At 41.0% G+C, this 24,484-nt stretch overlaps 1 protein-coding gene across 10 annotated transcripts in view; it reads right to left on the bottom strand.

Annotated features, from left to right (window-relative positions):
* Nucleotides 1-24,484, bottom strand: part of map4k4 (mitogen-activated protein kinase kinase kinase kinase 4) — a 298,343-nt gene that overhangs the window by 121,852 nt on the left and 152,007 nt on the right. For all 10 annotated transcript variants that reach the window (XM_033022583.1, XM_033022586.1, XM_033022589.1 and 7 more), the window contains one exon: nt 13,714-13,770. In XM_033022583.1, the coding sequence (XP_032878474.1) occupies nt 13,714-13,770 (57 nt within the window). The remainder of the gene's footprint in view (nt 1-13,713; nt 13,771-24,484) is intronic.

Genomic DNA, 24,484 nt, shown 5'->3' with positions numbered 1-24,484 from the left:
GAGAGCTTAGCCAGAAATACAAATAATCAATGCAACAGTTCTATAAAGAATTGTTTGCTGATTTGGAAAGTTGGAACAATATTGAACACATCAACTTACACAAGTGTGTATTGATTTGGGAGGAAAATACAAAACAAATTCCAATTTTAATTATTTTAGTGGTATTAATACAACTCTCTCCATTATGTCAAAATACAAGATTGTAGTTAGAAATTATAATTACATTTTATCAACCAAAAATGCCTGCATGTAGAAGTGCAAAGCAAAATTGAATCCTTGGTGGAAATAATTTTAGGTTGAAGCCCACCAAATCATAGATTAAATCAAAATACAATAAATGCATTTAAAAAAATCAGGGGAATCAGCCATCTCTGGAATTGGTGCATTCATCTTTGAACTATTGATACAATGAATAATGATAGCTAGCCACCCGGAAAGCAGACGTCCATTTTTAAAAGAGGGAATTGAACGGCCCCATTGAAGAAAAGTCAAATAATTGTAACTCTTTGATCATACCTTTGATGCCACTCTACCTTATACTTGCAATTTTGAAGTACACGTCTTTTTAATTATAGCTGCAATTATAGTGAGCATCAAATGGCATTTGTATGCCAATCTGCACTGTGCTGTCGGTATTTTATAAATGTCTTCCAATTTTTGTCTTTAAACACAATTAAACACATTTGTCTTTAACCATTTGCTGCAATGAACTCTGGTACCCTGCAGACCACAGTAACTGCAAATATTCCAGAAACACTCAGGCTAATGGGTTAGACAGGGCTGCCAATTCTCACGCATTGAGCGCGAGAATCACGCATTTCGCCAAATTCTCACGCTCTCACGCTGATCACAAATTTCTCACACTCTGTCGTGAGAAATTCTGTGATCAACGAAAATTAAAAAACTCATATCAACTGCATGGGCCACGGGTGTTTGAGAGCCGGGGCTGGGGGAGGGATGGAAGCAGAATCAGAATCAGAATCAGAATCAGAATCAGAATCAGAATCAGAATGCATTATTGTCATTGCATGTGTCACATACAACGAGATTACTGTGTCTCTCCATTTAAAAGAACTTCAAACATTCACATACTCATACTTTTTACACTCCCTCCCTCCCCAAACCCACCCATGGATTCACATTTACATAAATTAACACTGTCTCCCACCCCCCCTCCTTCCCCATAACCCGCTCCCGAGACAGAAGCAGCGGCAGGGCCAGATGCGGATGGGGAGCCATGGCTGGCGAGTGTTTGCCAGGCTGGCAAGTTGCTCGCTGCAGCTCCAGGCCATGGAGCAGCCTCATTGCAAGAGTCCCGGGCCGTCGAAGACGTCGGAAGCGTTGCGCCGCTGCCGTGAGAGTCTCTGTGCCAAATTCGCCCAGGTGACCGGCATGGATCAGGCTGCGGTTCGGTGCATTATGGAGGACAACAATGGCTGCTGGAAGTAAGTACCAAGCACTGGATAGAAACGATGGAAGATAGTGGCCTACAAATGAGGGTGGTTGGAGAAAGCATCCTGCTTGCCTGCTAGATTTTCACTTACTGTAACTGCAGGAAAAATGTTCCCGATGTTGGGGGAGTTCAGAACCAGGGGTCACAGTTTAAGAATAAAGGGTAGGCCAGTTAGGACTGAGATGAGGACAAACTTTCTTCACGCAGAGAGTTGCGAATCTGGGGAATTCTCTGCCACAAATGGCAGTAGAGGCCAATTCACTGGATGTTTTCAAGAGAGAGTTACATTTAGCTCTTGGGGCTAGCAAAATCAAGAGATATGGGGAAAAACAGGAAAGAGGTACTGATTTTAGATGAACAACCATGATCATATTGAATGGCAGTGCTGGCTCGAAGGGCCGAATGGCCTATTCCTGCACCTATTTTCTGTGTTTCTATGCTTGAGTATATGGCAATAAAACTCGACCACTTGATTTTGAAGCATTTATGCATGGTGGGGGTATGATGGAGTGATAGAGTGATACAGTGTGAAAACAGGCCCTTCGGCGCAACTTGCCCACACCCGCCAATGTGTCCCAGCTACAAACAGCTTCAATGCTTCAAACAAAAAACATTGAAATCATACTTCCACAATGCACTAAAATATGATTTTAATACATCAAATTTCAAAAAGTCCCTACCGTGAGAGTAATTGGGAATGGGTTCCTATTAAATCTTTCCTCTCTCACCTTAAACCTATGTCCTCTGGTTCTCGATTCCCATACTCTGGGTAAAAAACTCTGCATTTACTCGATGTGCTTCTATCATAATTCAAGATTCAAGAGAGTTTATTGTCATGTGTCCCAGATAGGATAATGAAATTCTTGCTTTGCTTCAGCACAACAGAATATGGTAGGCATGAATACAGAACAGAGTGTCCATATACCATTATTTAAATATATACACACATTAATAAATAAGCAGATAAAGTGCAAATAAACAGATAATGGGCTATTAAGGTTCAGAGTTTTGTTTGAGTTGAGTTTAATAGCCTGATGGCTGTGGGGAAGTAGCTATTACTGAACCTGGACTTTGCAGTCTTCAGGCTCCTGTACCTTCTACCTGGTGGATAGCGGGGAGATGAGTGGGTGGCCAGCATGGTGTTGGTCCTTGATGAAGCTGCCAGCCTTTTTGAGGCAGCGACTGCGATAGATCCCCTCGATGGTAGGGAGGTCAGAGCTGATGATGGACTGGGCAGTGTTTACTATATTTTGTAGTCTTTTCCGCTCCTGGGCACATTGTGGATAAAGTTTATGAAAAAGGAAGAAAATAAACAGGAAATAGGAAAGATCCTAGGGAAGACTGGAGAAGTAGAAAATCAAAGAACTACAGAAGCTGAAAATGTGAAATTGGACAGAAAATACTGTAAGTACTCAACTTGTCAGAGAGTATCAGTGAAAATGGGAAGCAGAGCTCAAGGTCATTGAGGATCTCAAAGAAAAACACGTTAATATTAAGTTGCAGAAAGGGTGGGGAAAGATAGACAGATGCCTCTGATGGGGTAAGGCCAGACTTGCCGCAGGGGTAAATTACAAAAAGATCACCCAGTCAAAGGCTTAACAGGCACAGACAGAACGAACTTGAACAATGGGGAATAAAAAAAAGCAAATAGATTAGGATGCTTAAAGAGCAATTACACAAAGAAATGTAAAAGTTCTGATACGCAGATCTGTAGGAAGTGACTGAAAGTCAAGCAATGTTAAGGGAGTGAAAAAAAACTGAGCTAAACTGGGCTGACCAGTTCTGACACAGATTGAGAATACAAGTTAACTAAAGTTTATAGAATTCAATATCAAAGCAAAAATAATAAAATACAATAAATAAAAAAAACAAGAGTGACAAGTGAAAAGAACAAAACTGGACAGTTATAATTAATCATCAACTCCCACAAGGGACGATAGATGTGTCTCAAAACTGGAAGAACGGTGACAGCAAATTTAGCAGAAAATAAGAGAAACAAAATATCTAGCAAGATAAGAGTGCAGAAGCAATGAAAAGACATCAATGTGTGAGCAGGTTCCCATGCAATTCAACTAAGAGATCATTTATGCTCACTTAAAAAAATAAAAAAATAATTCCCACACCGCACGGCTCTCAGTAATCCACTACAGCAATGGATAATCAAGTTATGACTCAAAACTGGGTCCAACTAAGAATCCATTTTAGGTCATTCAACTAAGGGATTGTTTAAAAAAAAATATGTTGATTATTTTGAGTGATATTCACATCCTAAGTACATTCGAAGTAATTCATTACCAAAGAACAGCTTTCAGGGTATTAATTTAAAATATAGAAATGTGCTAACTACAAGTAGATATACGATAAATGATTACTGCTTACTGAGCTTCATGTATCCAACCAGCGATCCCCGCACATTAACATTACCCTACACATACTGGGCAATTTACACTTATACCAAGCCAATTAACCTACAACCCTATATGTCTTTGGAGTGTGGGAGGAAACCAAAGATCTTCAGAAAACCAAGCGGTCATGGGGAGAACGTACAAACTCCATACAGACAGCACCATAGTCGGGATCAAACCCGGGTCTCTAGCGCTGCAAGTGCTGTGAGGCAGTAACTCTACCACTGCGCCACCTGCTCAACTCTCAAGTTCTATCAGCAGATTGTTTGCTGCTCCAGATTCCAGCATCTGCAGTCTCTTGTGTCTCCATCTCAATCCAAATCCCAGCTAGTTGTTCGGTAAGGAACTGCAGATTCTGGGTAACATAGAAACATAAAAAATAGGTGCAAGAGTAGGCTTTTTGGCCATTCGAGCCAGCACTGCCATTCAATATGACCATGGCTGATCATCCAAAATCAGTACTCCATTCTGGCATATCCTTTGATTCCCTTAACCCCAAGAGCTAAACCTCTCTCTTGAAAACATCCAGTGAATTGGCCTCCACTGCCTTTTGTGACAGATAATTCCACAGATTCACAACTCTCTGGGTGAAAAAATTTTTCCTCGTCTCAGTCCTAAATGGCCTGCCTCTTATTCTTAAACTGTGACCTCTGGTTCTGGACAAAAAATAACATGCACAAATTGCTGGGGAAACTCAGCTGGTCCAGCAGCATCTCTGGAGAATAGGCTTGTTTTACACACCTTCACATTTGTACCATAACATTATACAACAAGTGCATTATTCTTCCAAGATTATTTGTAGATAAATAATTTCTGTAACCTAATCCCATCCACCTTTACAAATTATTCAATATACAGATATGTTTATTTTACAGCTGCAATGAACATCTGTGCTTCTCTTCAGTCACGTTAGGGCAACACAGTGGTGCAGCAGCTGCCTTAAAGCGCCAAAGACCTGGGTTCGATCCTGATTATGTGTGTTGTATGTACGGAGTTTGTAGGTTCTCCCTGTGACCGTGTGGGTTTTCTCCAGGTGCTCCGGTTTCTTCCCACACGCCAAAGACATGCAGGTTTATAGGTTAATTGGCTTTTTGGAAAATTTGTAAATTGTCTCTGGTATGAAGGATAGTGCCAGCATATGGGGTGATCGCTGGTTGGCGCCGACTCAGTTGGCCAAAGGGCTTGTTTCTACACTGTATCTCTAAAGTCACTTGTGTCAATGTTTAAAAAGTAGAATTTTACTAATTATCCCAAATCAACTGAACTGACCTGGCGTTACATCATGCCAAGTGCAGAATTATTTCCAGTGTATAGAAATTTCCATGCTGAACATCTTTTAAAGTGCATTGAACAAATTATATAATCAGTTATTTAAATTACCCCCTTATCTAGGTATGTTGCAAAGCCTACCTGAAGCGTCGTTGAAGATCTGCTGCTGAGGGTGTGCGCGATTTTGGCGCCGTTTAGAGGGGGCGGGTTTAAAACGCGATTTTCTCTAAGCTGTTCCAATCGAAAATGTTCAGCCTAGTTAATTATTAACGAAAAATCGCTGGAAGACCCCGTCGCAAAAGCTATTATTAGGTTTAAAGGCCTTGAATAATAGTTATAGTAGTTTAAAAATCAATCTCTAAACCCGCGACCGCCAGTAACCGCAGGGTCTCATAAAGCAAACAACTGAAGTTAGGTTGTATATTTTTACATTAAAAAGGGCTTCTAAAGATCCCTTTATACAAAGTTTAATATTGCGAGTAGCTCAATTTGGGCCCATTATATCCCGCAGTATTTTTCTCGGCATTTGGGGCACAAACCTACCGCAATGTGAACGTTCTAAACCAGCGCGTTCCACAGGGACCCACTGGAAAGCTGATTTAAATGGGCATTTATTTACAGCAATTAAACACTAAATTCCTTCCATTTGGCCTATAAATTAATGTAAATGAGATTTAAAAATCATGTTTTATTGTGAATTATTTGTGAATATTATTTGGACATTTAGGCTATTTAAAAATGTTAATCATTTATTAAGAAATGGATAGATGTTTAGATCTAGTAATTGAAGTCTGAAATTAGCTACAATTAGGTAACTAACTAATTATATGCTTTAATTTCAGGTCATCCAAGTAAGATTATTTTATATTTGTTTCAGAATGCTTCAATCTATGATAACTGAAAATTTCATTCAGTTCTCTTAATTTTTAAGAAAGTTATGGGCTTTTGACTGTTCACGATCACAGCTTTTTTGTTATGTCCATAGAAAATCAATAGGGAACAAGATGCTCATTTCCCAGTATGAAAATGGCCATAACTTTTTAAATACTTGAGATATGAAAGTGAATTAGGTGTCAAATTAAACTTATTTTTATGCTTTATCTGATGGGATAAATTACAGACTTGATTTTTAAAATCTCAAAATTTTGTAACATTGCTACCTTATCTGAACAAAGGCATTTCCTGAACTGTAAATTGTGCCTGAATACACATTACTTTAAACGATGAATGCCAGTAATTTTTTTTTAATCATGTTAGCTTGGAAGCATTATTGATGCCAAGAGTGACAGGAAGTTATTGATCTAAACAGTTAATGCTGAATCAACCCTAAGTTTATGACCATATTCTTACTCATGCTAATTCATGTATATCTCTTTAACCCTGCAAGGATATAATTATTGTTCTCATCAAAAGCCACATGAAACTAGTTCAAGTGTGAAGGAAAACCTATGCTACGGAAAATTCTGTATTTTGAAACTACCAAGTGCAATATTTTCTCAATCAATAAAGCTAAATGAATTTAAAATTTATAATAATTTAAAACTTGTGATTTGCATTAACAAAATAAAACGTTTTAAACAAATGTCTGGTTATCTATAAAACAAATAATGAAATAATTAACTGGAATCACTTTAACATGTATACATGATGAATCATATTAACCACAAAAGCCCCAGAACATTTGATTACTGTATGTCTCAACTATTCCTGGTCCAATGAAATCCACATTCTCACAACGTTCTGGATAAAAATGTTTTTCCCTAAATTTCCCACTTAATTTCTTAATAGAGACGTTGATAGTGATAGCATGCTGCATGGAAACAGTTCCTTCAACTTAACTCATGCCTCACCTAAGCTCATCCCATTTGCCCACTTTTGGCCTTATCCCTCTAAACCTTTCCTATCCATGTAACTGTCCGAATGCCTTTTAAATGTTATTGTAACTGCCTCAACTGCCTTCCCCAGCAGCTCATTCCATATTCCCACCACCCTCTGAGTGAAACAGAAGCCTCTCATGTTTCTATTAGAACTTTCTTCCTTACCTTAAATCTATGTCCTTTGGTTCTTGGTTCCCTACCCTGGGCCAAAGACTGTGCATCATCCCATAAATTACTCTCGTGAATTTATACACCTCTGTAAGATCATCCCTTAGCCTCCTGTACTTCAAGGAATTAAGTCTTAATTTGCCCAATCTCTCCCCATACCTCAGACCCTTACATCCCAACAAAATCCACATAAATCGTCTCTGTACCCTTTCCGGCTTAATGACATCCTTCCTCTTGCAGGGTATATTGAAAGGGTATATTCAATAACTTGACCGATGAGCGCCAATGTTCAAAAAGTCACCTTTACGATCCTAACTAACTGTGACACCACTTTCGGAACTGTGTATTTGTTCATAGATCCCTCCACTCTAAAATACTCTATACGGCCCAACGGTTCACTTTGAAGGTTCTGCCGTGGTGACTTCCAAAAATGCAACACCTCACACTTATCTGCATTAAACTCCATTAGCCATTCTTCAGCCCACATGATCCTGCTGTAATCTTCCATTGGTCGCCATAACTTAAACAAGTAAGGAACAAGTAGGAACATGTTGACTGCATCCATTTTATAAGATCACCCCTCAACCATTTGGACAAATAAGCTGCATTCTGCCAAACCATTCAGGATAATCTGCATTTCTAGTAACTCTTTGCAATTCTTTCAGTATCTCTATGGTGACAAAAACTGAACACAGTACCCCAAGGCTCAAAAACAAAGTTAACATAGCATTGAGCCATTCCAATTGTTTACTTATATGAAAATCAATAGTTCATCAGTTTGATTCATTCAGGACCGATAGTTCTGGTTAACAATTTTGCATTTACACAACCAGAACCTGTTTCTCTACCTATTTTTTAGTGCTTTCTAATAAATGAGTTATTTCTTTATTTTGAAATATTTTTAATGGGATATCCAATTGGATGTCGCAGTTCTCAATTGTTATTACCTCTCACGATTTCCTATTACCATTTCAAAATCTAAAAGTTAAATATAAATGGTAAGCAACCATGTCCCCAGGACAAATCCTGTGGGATCTTTCCTTCTGCCACTCTGATTATTTAACATTAACTAATATGCAGGGAATGGGACCGTTGGCATCGATTTGATGGACTAAATGGCCATCTCCCATTTCATGAGAAATTGGGAAAATTCCATCCTTTGTTTATCTTTCTTCCATCTGATAACCCATTGTTCTATCCATTCTATCTCATATGTTGATATCCTTTCCTATTATTTAGTACATTATCTCAGAGGTTGTGAAACCTTGATATGAACCATATTATTTTTGCCTTCATCATTATTACATCTACAAAATACTTTAATAGGATCAATAACTTTTTTATTACTGAAATTAACTTTTCAGAATTATATAGTTTAGAATTTAGTTTAGAAATACAACGTGGAATCGGGCCGTTTGGCCCATCAGGTCTGCGGCCAGTAGCAGTCTCAATACACTAATTCTATTCTAAACATGAGGGACAATTTACTGAAGCCAAGTAACCTACAAACCTGCATGTCTTTGGAATGTGTGAGGAAACCGGAGCATCCGGAGAAACCCCATGCGGTCAAAGGGAGAAGGTACAATCTCGGGTCTCTGGCACTGTAAGGCAGCAACTCTACCGCTGCACCACTGTGCCGCCCACTCAGAATTTTCTCCAATGAGGATCCATTACTTGTTCTTCTAGCAAATAGGCTGGCTGTTAGAGATCCCTGAATATATGTTTTTTTCCCTTAAAATTAGGTGTATAAGGAATGTATAATAACTACATTTCCATTAACATTCAATAAAATGTCACAGAAGTATCATTATACATTATATAACGTAGTACCGTAAACTAACAAATAGTACAGAAATAAAACAGTTGGAATAAATGTGTTTTTGGAATGGCAGAACTACCAGTATCCAACAAGAATCAGTCTTTGCTTGTCAACTATTTCTGACTTAGATAAAAGAACAGCGTAATGTATCCAAGTCTGCCAGCAATCCCAACCAAGCTTGGCAAGAACGCAAGCTGCAAGATGTAAAAGTGTGCTCTACGATGAAGACGAGTTAAAAGGGAAATATGTTGGCACATGAAATATAATGTGATTAAGTGAAAAGTGATCCATTTCGTTAAAAGAATGGAAAAGTAGATTTTTTTTTTAAATCTTGGAAACCAGCAAGTGTTTGCAATCAAAGGAATTTGTGTTCCTTGTACATGAATTACATAAAGCAAATCTACAGCAATATATTAAAAAAGCAAAAATCTTTGGAATTCAACTGCAAACTCCTACAGCATGGAAACAGGCCCTTCAGTCCAACTTGCCCATGCCGACCAAGATGCCCCACCAAATCTAGTCCCATTTGACCACACTTGGCCCATATCCTGCTAAACTCTTCCGATCCATGTACCTTAAACATTGTTCAAGGACAAAGGATGCTCAGCCATTAATTATCCAAAAGATTGAGATAGATTTTCTGAGCATCCAAGGTATCAGAGAAAATAGGGACAAGGTGAGATAGTAGTGTACAACTTTGCCCATTAACTTAGTGAATGGCAACAGTAACCTGATAGCATAATGTGACTATGAAGGGTCTCGACCCAAAACGTCACCCATTCCTTCTCTCCAGAGATGCTGCCTGTCCCGCTGAGTTAATCCAACTTTTTTGTGTCTACCTTTGGCATAATGTGACTTATCCTTGCTCCTGTTTCACATATGTTTGTATGGAAGATGCGACGGAGATAGATTATGCAAGACTGTGGAGAAATGTGAGGTAACTACAGATTTGTAATCAATTATACTGAGGGTCAGGGAGCCAACATGCCTGTAAGGCCAGACTTGATGCCCAAATAGAACGACACCAGACAAGAAGTGCAGAGTTCTGGTTGCATTGAAAACATGGAAATCAGGAAAGAAAGACATTGGCGTAACAAACCTGTAAATACGGAAGTGTGGAAAAGCTTCTACAGCTCTCAGAACATTGCAGACAATGGTTCAAAAAGCTCATCCAAACTAAACATATGAAAATACTGTGTGGAATTGTTCACATTTGACACATGGCTGATGAAGAGAAATTATGCAAGGGAGCTCAAATTATGACAAAGGCCAAAATAGTCATCGTTCAAATGTTCGATTAAAAGCAATTTTGACTCATCAACAGATAGTCTGAACCAAGATGACTTACGGTAGAATTTGAGTCATCAGCACATGACGCTATTAGTTTGATGATGTCACCACAGGCCAGATCATCGGAAAGGAAGCAGCAAGGATTGAAACTCAAGCTCTCCAAGACATTACACAAAGGATCCGATTTAATGAATTCTCTGTGGTAGAGCTGCTTATTCTCAATCCTATAGAGATCCACAATAGTAGAGCTGCTGCCTCACTGCGCCAGAGGCCCAAGTGCGATCCAAACTTCAGCTGCTGTGTGTGTGAATTCTGTGTGTTCTCCCTGTGACAGCATGCATTTCCTCGCACATCCCAAAGTCATACGGGTTAATTAGCCTCTGTAAATTGCCCCTTGTGTTCAGGGAGTACACATGGTATCAGTAATTAATGCTTGGTGTGGACTCAGTGAGCCTATTTCCTTGCCGTTTCAATCAATTCAAGCAATCCAGAAGAAATTATACAGAAATACTCTTCCAGTCATTGAACATCCAACCCCTCTCTTCAGCTACCCCGTTTATTCCAGTGGACAATTCTATACATCTCAATCATACATTTCACTCTTCTTTACCCATCTTTATTTCCCTATAAAAAGCAGAGCTGCTGAATTTCTCTTACTCATGGATCGCAATCATGTTGTGCTCATCAACATAGGCCGGCACAGTGGTAGAGTTGCCGTGTTACAGCTCCAGCGGCCCGGGTTCGATTCTGACCTAGGATTGTGGCTGGATGTTCTCCCTGTGAACACATCGGTTTTTTCTGGGTGCTCTGATTTCCTCCCACACTCCAAAGACGTACAGGTTTGTAGGTTAATCATTTTTTGTAACTTGTTAATAGTCCCTATTGTGTAGAAAACTGTTATGGCAAGAGGTGATCGTTAATCGGCATGGACTCGGTGGGCCGAAGGGCCTGTTTTCGTGCTGTGTCTCTCAAGTCTAATATTCCTATCACAAAGTCCTCATCCTCTTAACTTTGTCGTTCTGTCTGGTGTATGAATGCTCATACACCAGACAGCTTTGCAAAGAAAAAAAACTACTAACCTTCCAAGTTGATAAACTTTTAAAGTTAGAAGTTGGAAATAACAAAATTTTCAAGATCCAGAGAAAGGAAAGCAGGAAAAACCAAAACTAGAGGAAACCCTGCGATGTGATAAAGCAGGATAAATTAAGTGACAACATGAGAAAACAAATGGGAAGTGTAAATGGGATAAGAAAACAGTGTGTCTGGTAAAGATAAAAAATAATCAGGATATGAAATTGTGTATCTCAATGTGGTTCAGAAAGTTAGAATTTGCCTAATGAAAAGATGAGCTGCTATTCTCAGCTTATGCTGAGATTGATTAGAGCAAAGTAGGAGACAGAAAATCAAGTGGTCAGTGGTTTTGAAGAATCAAAATAGCAAGATATGGAAGTTCAGGGTAACACTTAAAGATTCTAAGATGTTCAATAAAACAGTCTAGTGTTCTTAAGATCATTCCTAAGCAGAGTCCACTTCATTAACAACAAGTAGATTATAAAAAGTTGAAAGAAGTAAGCAAATCAATGTCACGCTGGAGTGGTTGCTTTGGGCTGTTGACATTGAGGTGGTGAAGAGCAGATACCGCATCTCCTGCGACTGCATGGACAGCTGATATGTAAGGGGATGGGCTTGACAAATAAATGAAAAATGAAATAGGCTACTGTGGAAAGAGGAGCACTATCTTGATTTTTTATTTTCCTTATCGAGAGTTGGTCTTAATCATTACTATCAGGACACAAAGTCAGGTTTCATGCCCTTAATGAAAAATTATTTGATCATTTTAATTCCTTGATTGCCACCATGCTTGACTATTTAACTGACACGTACTACTCGGATCAAATCTTTGCCCAAGTTTCAGTGCCAAATAAAGCAATCCCGTTTCCATACTGAAACTTATGCACCTTGAGGCATCCCCATCCTTGGAAACTATTAGTCTCAACCGAAATGGTCACGTCACTATTTAGATCACATTTTCACACCAATATCATTGTAAGCCTCAATCCATCGCAGATGATGCAAGTTTACACACATGATTTTAATGATCGATTTAAAAGTCTATCAAATGCCACCATCCATCAAAAACTAGCTTGTTCCAATCGACATTCTTTTTCTCTGTCCCTCCCCTGCTCTTAACTTGATTTTTATTCCTGAATTTCAAAACGCTCATTGCAAATCCCTCCATGGCCTTAACTTACCTCTACTCCTATAACTTCACTTGGTAAATGTGAACGTACTGTTCTGACCTAATGTTACAATTCAACAATCAATATTTTGGCCAGATACGATGGAAATCTCTCCCAAAACCTTTCCTCTTTCTTCTGAAGGCAATTATTCAATGATGCTTTCAGCCAGCACATATAACTCTTCCCCCAACCTTTGATGGGTTATTTTTCCACTGTGAAATATTCTGGGACTTCTGGTGTATTGATGCTGCCCAAAAATGGTAAATTATCATTCTCTTCATAGTTGGGGTCAGAGCACAGTAGTTTAATATCATCCTTCAAGCTTAAAGGAAAGAAAAGGATGAAAGTAATATGTTTTCCGGCCAGTAACATTTTCTAGTCATGTAGATCACAGTAATGACCATGAAAAAATAAGCCAGGAATTCAAGGAACTATTATAATCAAGAAATATTTCCTGCCAGTTGAGATGTCAGAAACTGCCTACAAAATTTGTCAGCTCATCATTTTTGGTTGGCACTGAAAGGAAAATTGTTACGGTACGTAATGCAGAGGTCTATTTTATTGAATACAAACACATTACATCGGAGACAATTGAAAAGTTAATTTCCTTCAACTGAATATTCAAAACAGTCTAAAACAAACCATGATAAACCACTTTGTGTGGAACGCTCTTTACAAACTACACAATTCACAACAAAATATTAAAAGCTTAACTGACCAGCTATTTTACAAAATAATAATAGTCAACAATTCACACTACTCAGTCTAAAATTACACTACAGCCAAGGCAAATCTTGGATCTCTTACACGTGGATCCTTGCTGTGTGCATACAGACATCTACATGTTCTAAAATACATTACCACCATCTTGGTGCCTATAAAGCATTTGGGCCATGGAAGAAATTCCATAGATAAATGCACGTAATTTGGATCAAATATATTGTGAATTTACTCACTGCATTTAGCACCATCGCAGAAAATATCAATTTAGATGTAATAAGAATAGATGCTGCAGTTATACATTTGCTTAATGAGCCACTAAGGTGCTTAGTGGAGCATGAACTCACCAGCAGTCAATGATAAACTACGTGTTTTGTAAAACATTTTAATCAGACTTCCACTATGCCATTGAAACATGGATGCACAATCAATAACTAGCGGAATTATTATATCAAAAAGAATGTGGACTCACCTCCGTAACATCCATAACTTTAATGGCTGCCAGCTGGCCTGTTTTGACATGGCGACCCTAAAGAAAGAAACAAGATATCAGATCGTTGAAATTTTTTTTTAAATTAGATCGTTTGTTGAATTTGAACTTATTTTTATTCAAAGTAAAATGCTGTGTAAGAAAACTGTTTTAAAAAGCAAAGAATATTTAAAAGCTAATAAAAGCTAATTTGGTACTAACACAAGACAAGGAAAACTATGCAGGTCATGTGAGACCTACTGCATTGCACACTATTTTTGTCTTCAGGTATGGGACACTTCAGAAATTCCTGCATTTCAATTCTCTTTCATAAGGTCTAAATATGCAAATCCAATATTCTTTCCCTGACAGACTGGACCATAAACTACCTTGAACAAAATGTATGCGTCAATAACATTCTAACCTGCCATTATAAGCAATAAATATACATACTCTCACACTCATTGTGTGTGAACAAATGGAAATTTATACAACAGCAAATAAATAATAGCACGTCATAAAATTCTCCTGCTCCTCCTGTGGTGGGCTGCAACATGTTGAAAATCCAGCGGCGCCCTTAACAAGGTAAGACCCTTTGGGTGACTACTCACGACCGTACAGGCTTCACCCCACGACATGCCAGGGTGTCGCCTGTATGGTCGTGAGTAATCACCTCAGTCACCCAAAGAATCATAGCATCTTTCTGGTTGTGGCTGAATTTTCAACATGTTGCAAATTTTCGCTGACCTGCAACGACCTGTGACGGGTGCCGGCAGTCGCATAAGTGGGACAGTCCCTTAACGGTATAACTACATTAAATGACCAAAGTTGCCTGGTTGCACATAATTACGAGCATTTTTTTCAAATTATCTGGTGATAAACTATTCTGTCTTTCAGACAGAATATGCTTCAGTTGTGAAAAACCTCTTTCTACCCCAGCTGAGGTCACTGGTGCATACCTGAACAAGCTACAGACTCTATATTCATGTCGATATCTTGTGCATTACAACTACATTTGAGAACTTTAGCTATGTTTTCTATTTCTTCAAGATCTTTGTTAGCTAAATTCTCACTCACATTTTCCTTGCATGTCTTTACCTACATCGCCAAGAACTTTATGAATATCGTCAGTTACTTTGTTGAAAACCTGCAAGTTATTCACTAATGTTTCGCCACATATCTCAAGGGAAGTGATAGCTTGTGGGAAGTTTGCAAAATTGGAAGCAATAAACACAAGATCGCCGTGGAGGGACTTTTTCTGCATGATTTCACTGACGATAGCATAGAAAATGTCATTGTAATCACGGTACAACTAGAGAAAACAGCACGACCTTTCAGCAAATAGGCAAAAAAAGGCTGATATAGGCACTAGATCGTGAAAAATACATTATCCTGGTGGAATCATCTAAAAAAGCATAAAAAGGCACATGGCATTTATGGCAAAATCCTGGCTCTAATAATAACACGTGCAGAGAATCTGGTGTGAATTCCTGCCCTTGTCGCTGGTACACTGGGAATTTCCAATGGTGTTCCCATGATATTCAGATGGTTAAATTGTTCTCATTTCGCAAAGTCTTCCTGCAAAGTGAGCGACTGGATCGATTTGCAGAGGCCATGTACAAGCGCACTGGTGTCAGCCAGACTGCATGGGCCAATGAGGAACGCAGCATTGAGATGCAGGGCTTGAGACTGGGCACAGGTCAGCCAGGCTATTGTGGGACATGGCTAGAACTGGCCTCAGCTACTACTCCATGCATTGACAAATCACTCATATCTAACTGTGTTCCTCATCACTTCCTGTTGGATGCATGTAAGCTATTGTTTCTCTTTGGTCGACTGCACAGTTCGCCCCAGCCCCTTGCTAGAGAAGTATCTCCCGCAACAAGATCAACAGTCAGTCTCAGCGTCAAATAATGCCCACACACATTATTAAGCCATCTTCAAAACCAAAATGAAAACTATTTGCAAATGAAAATTATTTACTTTGTGTCTATCTTTGGTATAAACCTGCATCTGCAATTCCTTCCAACACATGAAAACTATTTTCTCATTAGGGGAAACTTTTGCCAATCTTTTACCTCGACGAAGATGCAATTTTTTCCGTATCATATTTCCAGCCTAACATCGAGGAGTCGGCGGCCTTTGCTGGAGACCAGATTCTGAGAGCTCTATCGCAGTCACCTGCGGACCTACCATCACGGAGCTCGCGATCCCTTTGCCAGGGGTGGGCCTCGGTGCTCCAATTGTGGATGTTTGCGGACATAACATCACGGAGCCCGTAGTCTCTGGTCAGAGACCGACTTTAGGAACTCCAAACCCGTGGGAGTTTCGATCGACCCGACGCGGGGCTTCGACCGCCCTGACGGATGATTCGACTGCCCCGACCGTGGGAGAATAAAGAGGAAGAAGATTGGACTTTTTTGCCTTCCATCACAGTGAGAAATGTGGGCAATCCGTTGTGGTGGATGTTTATGTTAAATTTTATGTAGGTGTGTCTTGTTGCTTTTTTTTCCTTATGGCTGAATGGTAATTTGAATGTCACTGTACCTTAATTGGTACGTGTGACAATAAGAAACCTCTGAACTCTCTACCCATTAACAGTGCAAATACCTTTGTAAGAAGCATGCCAATGGTTCAAGTTTGGTTTAATAAGATGAACAACTTATATGGAAGAAACTGTGAGCCACATAATTCTGCAGTTCATGAAATTTGGAGGTCTGCTTAGATAACCGTAGCAATGGAGACAGCAAAAATAGGTATTTCACTAGCACTGAAGCTTGAAAGCAGATGGTGATGGAAGTGCAGCACAAAGGTTGCATACTCTGGTTTTTCAAGCTAGATGTTGTGGAAGGAGAATGGTCAGAAGTATGGAATCCTTTAGGGCAAAATTAGATGGATTCTATCAAAGTTAAACTTTAAAATATTCAAGTTAACTCACATCATGGCAGGCAAGCAGTCTATCAAAATGGTCAATAGCATGTTAGTTTAGTTTCGTCTACAAGAAAGAGATTAGTTAAAACAAATGTAGGTCCCTTGCAGTCAGAAACAGGTGAGTTGATCATGGGGAACATGGATATGGCGGACCAATTGAATAACTACTTTGGTTCCGTCTTCACTAAGGAAGACATAAATAATCTGCCGGAAATAGCAGGGGACCGCGGGTCAAAGGAGTTGAAGGAATTGAGTGAAATCCAGGTTAGCCGGGAAATGGTGTTGGGACGACAGATGGGACGACAGATGGGACGACAGATGGCACAATGGGCTAAGTGTTCGGCTGGCAACCGGAAGGTAGCCGGTTCGAATCCCGCTTGGAGTGCATACTGTCGTTGTGTCCTTGGGCAAGACACTTCACCCACCTTTGCCTGTGTGTGAATGTGTGTGAATGTGTGTGAGTGATTGGTGGTGGTCGGAGGGGCCGTAGGCGCAGATTGGCAGCCACGCTTCCGTCAGTCTGCCCCAGGGCAGCTGTGGCTACAGAAGTAGCTTACCACCACCGAGTGTGACTGAGGAGTGAATGAATAATGCGATGTAAAGCGCCTTGAGTATTAGAAAGGCGCTATATAAATCCCATCCATTATTATTATTATTAAATTGAATGGATTAAAGGCCGATAAATCCCCAGGGCTAGATAGGCTGCATCCCAGAGTACTTAAGGAAGTAGCTCCAGAAATAGTGGATGCATTAGTAATAATCTTTCAAAACTCTTTAGATTTTGGAGTAGTTCCTGAGGATTGGCGGGTAGCAAACGTAACCCCACTTTTTAAGAAGGGAGGGAGAGAGAAAACGGGGAATTACAGACCAGTTAGTCTAACATCGGTAGTGGGGAAACTGCTAGAGTCAGTTATTAAAGATGGGATAGCAGCACATTTGGAAAGTGGTGAAATCATTGGACAAAGTCAGCATGGATTTACAAAAGGTAAATCATGTCTGACGAATCTTATAGAATTTTTCGAGGATGTAACTAGTAGCGTAGATAGGGGAGAACCAGTGGATGTGGTGTATCTGGACTTCCAGAAGGCTTTCGACAAGGTCCCACATAAGAGATTAGTATACAAACTTAAAGCACACGGCATTGGGGGTTCAGTATTGATGTGGATAGAGAACTGGCTGGCAAACAGGAAGCAAAGAGTAGGAGTAAACGGGTCCTTTTCACAATGGCAGGCAGTGACTAGTGGGGTACCGCAAGGCTCAGTGCTGGGACCCCAGCTATTACAATATATATTAATGATCTGGATGAGGGAATTGAAGGCAATATCTCCAAGTTTGCGGATGACACTAAGCTGGGGGGCAGTGTTAGCTGTGAGGAGGATGCTAGGAGACTGCAAGGTGACTTGGATAGGCTGGGTGAGTGGGCAAATGTTTGGCAGATGCAGTATAATGGGGATAAATGTGAGGTTATCCATTTTGGTGGCAAAAACAGGAAAGCAGACTATTATCTAAATGGTGACCGACTAGGAAAAGGGGAGATGCAGCGAGACCTGGGTGTCATGGTACACTAGTCATTGAAAGTAGGCATGCAGGTGCAGCAGGCAGTGAAGAAAGCGAATGATATGTTAGCTTTCATAGCAAAAGGATTTGAGTATAGGAGCAGGGAGGTTCTACTGCAGTTGTACAGGGTCTTGGTGAGACCACACCTGGAGTATTGCGTACAGTTTTGGTCTCCAAATCTGAGGAAGGACATTATTGCCATAGAGGGAGTGCAGAGAAGGTTCACCAGACTGATTCCTGGGATGTCAGGACTGTCTTATGAAGAAAGACTGGATAGACTTGGTTTATACTCTCTAGAATTTAGGAGATTGAGAGGGGATCTTATAGAAACTTACAAAATTCTTAAGGGGTTGGACAGGCTAGATGCAGGAAGATTGCTCCCGATGTTGGGGAAGTCCAGGACAAGGGGTCACAGCTTAAGGATAAGGGGGAAATCCTTTAAAACCGAGATGAGAAGAACTTTTTTCACACAGAGAGTGGTGAATCTCTGGAACTCTCTGCCACAGAGGGTAGTCGAGGCCAGTTCATTGGCTATATTTAAGAGGGAGTTAGATGTGGCCCTTGTGGCTAAGGGGATCAGAGGGTATGGAGAGAAGGCAGGTACGGGATACTGAGTTGGATGATCAGCCATGATCACATTGAATGGCGGTGCAGGCTCGAAGGGCCGAATGGCCTACTCCTGCACCTAATTTCTATGTTTCTATGTTTAGAGATACAATTTGAAAACAGGCCCTTTGGCCCATTCTGACCGGCAATCCTCATACATAGCACTATCCTACACACTAGGGACAATTAATAATTTTTTACCAAAGCCTGTATGTGTGGAAGGAAACGGGAACACTCAGGGAAAACCCATGCGGTCGCAGGGAGAACGCACCACCTCCATACAGACAGCACCTGTAGTGAGGATCAAACCCGGGTCTCTGGCGCTGTAAGGCAGCAACTTTACCGCTGAGATATCATGCCACTAACTTGAGAAATTCTTGAGAAATAATCACAAACACACAACATATTCAATCCATAAGGATTCTACAAACGGGAGAAAGATCTACAGGTAAATTCTAAAAGAAAAGAGACATTTGTACTGTCAAAATTCAAACACTCCTCAGTTTTTGTGGGAACACTCAGATGAAAGAGGATTCTTTTTAAAGAATGATTATTATATTTCCTCACTTCACCAAGCAACCAAATTCCTTAAATCTTTTGCATTAAAAAAAGATCCATCTAGACAGACAGGCAGGGGCCTTGCTATTTGGGACCATACAATCATGATCTTGAAATTTTAAAAAGATTCTCTACATCGTGGAAGATACTTTGCATTTATGAAATATGTCACTTCAAACAATTCGTTAAGTAGCTCACATGAAACTCCACCCTATTCATCCAAATAGCAAGATAACTATCTAAAACCGTAGGCAGTCATTCCAGTTTAAAACAAGATATCCTTAATCTTGCACACCAATTAAATCCCACCAATACTGCTTCCTTGAAAACAAAGAGAATTACATTCTATCACATAAAATAATCATCTGGTGAAGGTGTCCCAAAATACTAAGGCTGGGAGGGAAGAACCTGGAAGAAAAGTGTAAGGTTACAGACCTAAGCTTAGGTATGGTTTAAAGATGACCAGATTCCATGGGTGTACCAAACTAACTTTTCTGTACATAGATTCTATTTTTATTTTAGACAGAGCATGAAAACATGCCATCAGCCTGTCGTGTCCACACCGACCAGCGATCGATCATCTGTTCACGCTAGTTCTATGTTATCCCACTTTCTCATCCACTCCCTACACATTTTTACAGAGGCCAAATAACCTATAAACCCACACGTCTTCAGGGATGTGGGAGGAAACTGAAGCACCTGGAGGAAACCCATGTGGTCAGAGAGAATGTGGTCACTCCACACTGACAGCACCTAAAGTCAGTATCAAACCCGGGTCTCTGGTGCTGTGAGGCAGCAGCTCTACCAGCTGTGTGCCACAGTTTCTCTCTGCTGCTCAAATCACAAGGCAAAAATAAATTTAAATTAGATCACCTGATTGCAAAAATCAAAATTTAAAAGGCTCCAATACAGAATTAAGTTTTGGGGGAATAGGATAGGGAAATAGTAACAAATAGGATGAAAATGTAATCTTCCACTACGCAGCTGAGATCTATTAACTCAGCACAAACTAACCCGAACCTTACCACAGATCTTTCTTCTCCTGAATGATATACAATGCATCATTTTTACCCACTTGGCAGATAAAATTTCAGAGATATAATGTGCAAACTGTATTACAATTTCAATTTCCAACAATTGCCACACCAAGTGGCACACATCTCATTTCCTGATGATGATGATTAAAGAGTCATTGAGAGCAGTTACAAATTTCCATAAAGAAAACAAACTACATTCCTCACTTTCTGTTTAAGTATTATTTTCCCCCGATGATGCAGCACTTCTACTTATCAACATATTGTTTATGCTGGGAGAAGCAACTTTTGAAATAATCATTTTGCTTGGATAAAGCAGGATTTTTTGTAAATAAATATAGAGTAATAGTTCCAGATACAACAACCCTGTTCTTTTCACTTCAAAATGCACTTTCAGATATTTAAGAAATTTCATACATATAAACCTACTCCATATATATTAAATAGACACTTAACTAGTTTGAAAATATCTTTTAAAAGCAATTAAAATTATCACCCTTCTATCTCTTCCGGCTGCTGCAAGTATTTATTTAGGTTTGACAATAAGATCTAATTCCAGAAGGGATAGATCTGCTTTGACATGCAATTTTTATGATTGCAGAAAAAACTACTCCAAGCATACATTTTTATTACAAGTTTTTCAAATGGCAGGATTCTCCTCTGCATATCTAACTTCTCCTCCCCCGCCCCAATCCAGAGGGAATTCCAGAACATGAGTTTGCTGGAACAAAGCATTTTCTGGTGAGTACGGTTGAGAGTTTGCGCTGGTCCTTCATATTCAATTACTTTTGCAGGACTGATTGTGCAAGGGTGAGTGAGGCCAATGGGGATTCCAGGATGTCAGTAAATGCGTCATTTAACCAATGAGATACAGAGCAAGAACGGGGAAAAAAAAATTGTATGACTTAATTCTTACTAATTACAAACAGAAAAAAAGTGCCACGGATAAAATATAATGCAGAATATGGATTTCACAACTTCAACTATTTGCTTTCTGAACTACATTTGTTGACTGTCTGTCACATGGTAGACACAAGGAACTACATATGCTGATTTACAAAACAAAAGAAAGTGTTGGAGTACCTCAGCCGGTCTTGCAGCATCTCTGGAGATCACGGATAGGCAACATTTTGGGTCAGTACCATTTTTCAGACCGATTGTAGGAGGGGTGAGAAAGCTGGAAGGGAGGTGGGGGCAGGACACAGCGTGGCAATTGATAACTATATTTTGGGCGAGGGTGGTATTCAATGGCAGATGGGTGGACAAAAGACAAAGATGGGAAGAAGACAACAGGGTGAGAGATAGAAAAAGTGAGAAATGTGAAGTTGGAGGAAGGGATATAGGTAGAAGGGGAAAGGGTTGCTGTGGGTTAGTTACCTAAAAGGTTGGAGGCTTAGGTAACTAATTTTACCTCTAATGTTCATGCTGTTGGGTTGTAGGCCACCGAAACGGAATAAAATGTGCGGTTCCTCCAGTTTACGTGTGGCCTCAGTCTGCCTGTGTAGGAGGCCCAGGTCAGTTGGGTCGGTGTGGGAACAAGAGGAGGAGTTAAAATGGTTAGCAACCAGGAGATCCAGTAGGCCTTGGCGGACTGAGCACAAGTGTTCATCTAAACAGTTGTCTAGTCTATGCTTGGTTTCACCGATGTAAAGGATCCCACATAACAAGATGAATCGAATTTGGCTTAATAACAAGAGGAATCGAATATAGGAGCAAAGACTCCCTTCTGCAGTTGTACAGAGCTCTAGTGAGACCACACCTGGAGTATTGTGTGCAGTTTTGGTCTCCTAATTTGAGGAAGGACATTCTTGCTATTGAGGGAGAGCAGCGTAGGTTTACAATGTTAATTCCCGGGATTGCGGCACTGTCATATGCTGAGAGAATGGAGCAGCTGGGCTTGTACACTCTGGAGTTTAGAAGGATGAGAGGATATCTCATTGAAACATATAAGATTGTTAAGGGTGTGGACACGAGGCAGGAAACATGTTCCCGATGTTGGGGGAGTCCAGAACCAGGGGCCACAGTTTAAGAATGAGTAAGCCATTTAGAACGGAGACGAGGAAACACTTTTTCTCACAGAGAGTTGTGAGTCTGTGGAATTCTCTGCCTCAGAGGTTCTCTGGATGCTTTCAAGAGAGAGCTAGATAGGGCTCTTAAAAATAGTGGAGTCAGGGAATATGGGGAGAAGACAGGAACGGGGTACTGATTGGGGATGATCAGCCATGATCAGATTGAATGGCGGTGCTGGCTCGAAGGGCCGAATGGCCTATTCCTGCACCTATTGTCTATTGTCTATTATCGAGAGCATCGAATGAGGAAAAATGAGGCTAGAGGAGGTGCATATGTCTCACCTGGAAGGGCTTCTGGGGTCCCTGGATGAATGTGAGGAAGGTGGTCTAGGGACAGATGTTACATCTCCTACAGTTAAAGGCAAAATAACCTAAGGAGGGGGTTGTTTCAGTGGGAAAGGATGAGTGAACCAAAGAGTTGCAGAGGGAATGAGCTCTGCAGAAGGCAGAAAGGGCTGGGCATGTGAAAATATGACTGGTGGTGGGATCACAATGAAGGAACTGTCAGAAAATTGTGTGTTGGAAGCAGAGGCTGGGATGAAAGGTAAAGACTAGGGGAACTCTATCCTTGTTCTGTTGGAGGGGGGGGGGGGGGGTGAGAAGGGGCAGTGAGAGCAGAACCACGGGTCCCAGAGAAGACATGAGTGAGGAATGCATCGATAAAGGAAAAGGGAAACCATATTTACTAAACAAAGAGGGAATCTCTCATGTCAGAGAATGGAAGGCCTCATCTTGGGAGCAAATGTGGCAGAGACGGGGAAATTGAGAGTGTTTGCAAGAGGCAGGGTGGGAGGAGGTGTCAGTGGGACACGGTGGGTTTATATTTAATGTTAGTCAATAGTCTGTCTGCTGTGATGGAGACAGAGATCAAGAAAGGGGAGAGAGGTGTCAGAGAGAGTCCAGGTGAATTTGAGGGCAGAATGGAAGTTAGTGGCAATAGAGTTCTGCATGGGTGGAAGAGGTAGCCCCGATACAGTCGATGTAGCGGAAAACAAATGATGCCAGTGTACATTTGGAACAAGGACTGTTTGACGTCAACAACAAAAAGGAATGCATGGCTGGGGTCAATTCTAGTTCCCATAGCTTCATCTTTAACAAAGAAAGTGAAATAAGTCAAGAGATAAGTTGCGGAGTGTGCGGCAGAGGGAGGCACAGGTACCTTCCCCTGCAACCGCAGAAAATGCAACACCTGCCACTATACCTCCTCCATCAACTCTATGCAGGGACCCCGACAGTCCTTTCAGGTTAAGCAGAGGTTCACTTGCACCTCCTCCAACCTCATCTACTGTAACCATTGTTCAAGATGTGGACTCTTATTCATCGGCGAGACCAAACGCAGACTGGGCTATCGTTTCGCGGAACACCTTCGCTCAGCCCGCGTTAACCAACCTGATCTCCCGGTTGCTGGACACTTTAATTCTTCTTCCCATTCCTACACAGACCTTTCTGTCCTCGGTCTCCTCCATTGTCAGAGTGAGGCTAAACGCAAATTGGAGGATCAGCATCTCATATTTCGCTTGGGCAGCTTGCAGCCCAGTGGTATGAATATTGATTTCTCTCACTTCAGGTAGTCCCGACCAAAGATCTTAGAGCAGAGCAAGATGGGTTACTCTCACGCAAACGTGTAGTACGCTCATGGGCGGATTCATGGGTGATTATAGGACCCATTTTAGCGACCAGTCCCCGCCATCTTGTTCCGCCATCTTGCTCCGCCATCTTGTTCCGCCATCTTGCTTCCGGCCAAAGATCGGATTTTTGTTTCCGCAGCGGGGAGAGGGAGTGGGCGGCCCAGGGCAGCGGGAGAGGGAGTGTGCGGCCCAGGGCAGCGGGAGAGGGAGTGCACGGCCCGGGGCAGCGGGAGAGAGAGTGCGCGGCCCGGGGCAGTGGGAGAGGAAGTGCGCGGCCCGGGGCAGCGGGAGAGGGAGTGCGCGGCCCCGGGCAGCGGGAGTGTGCGGCCCGGGGCAGCGGGGTGAGGGAGTGTGGGGCCTGGGGAGAGGGAGTGCGCGGCTCGGGGCAGCG

The sequence above is a fragment of the Amblyraja radiata genome, chromosome 6 (assembly GCF_010909765.2).
Source record: "Amblyraja radiata isolate CabotCenter1 chromosome 6, sAmbRad1.1.pri, whole genome shotgun sequence".
Taxonomy (NCBI): Eukaryota; Metazoa; Chordata; class Chondrichthyes; order Rajiformes; family Rajidae; genus Amblyraja; species Amblyraja radiata.
This window is presented reverse-complemented; position numbering and strand designations above follow the sequence as displayed.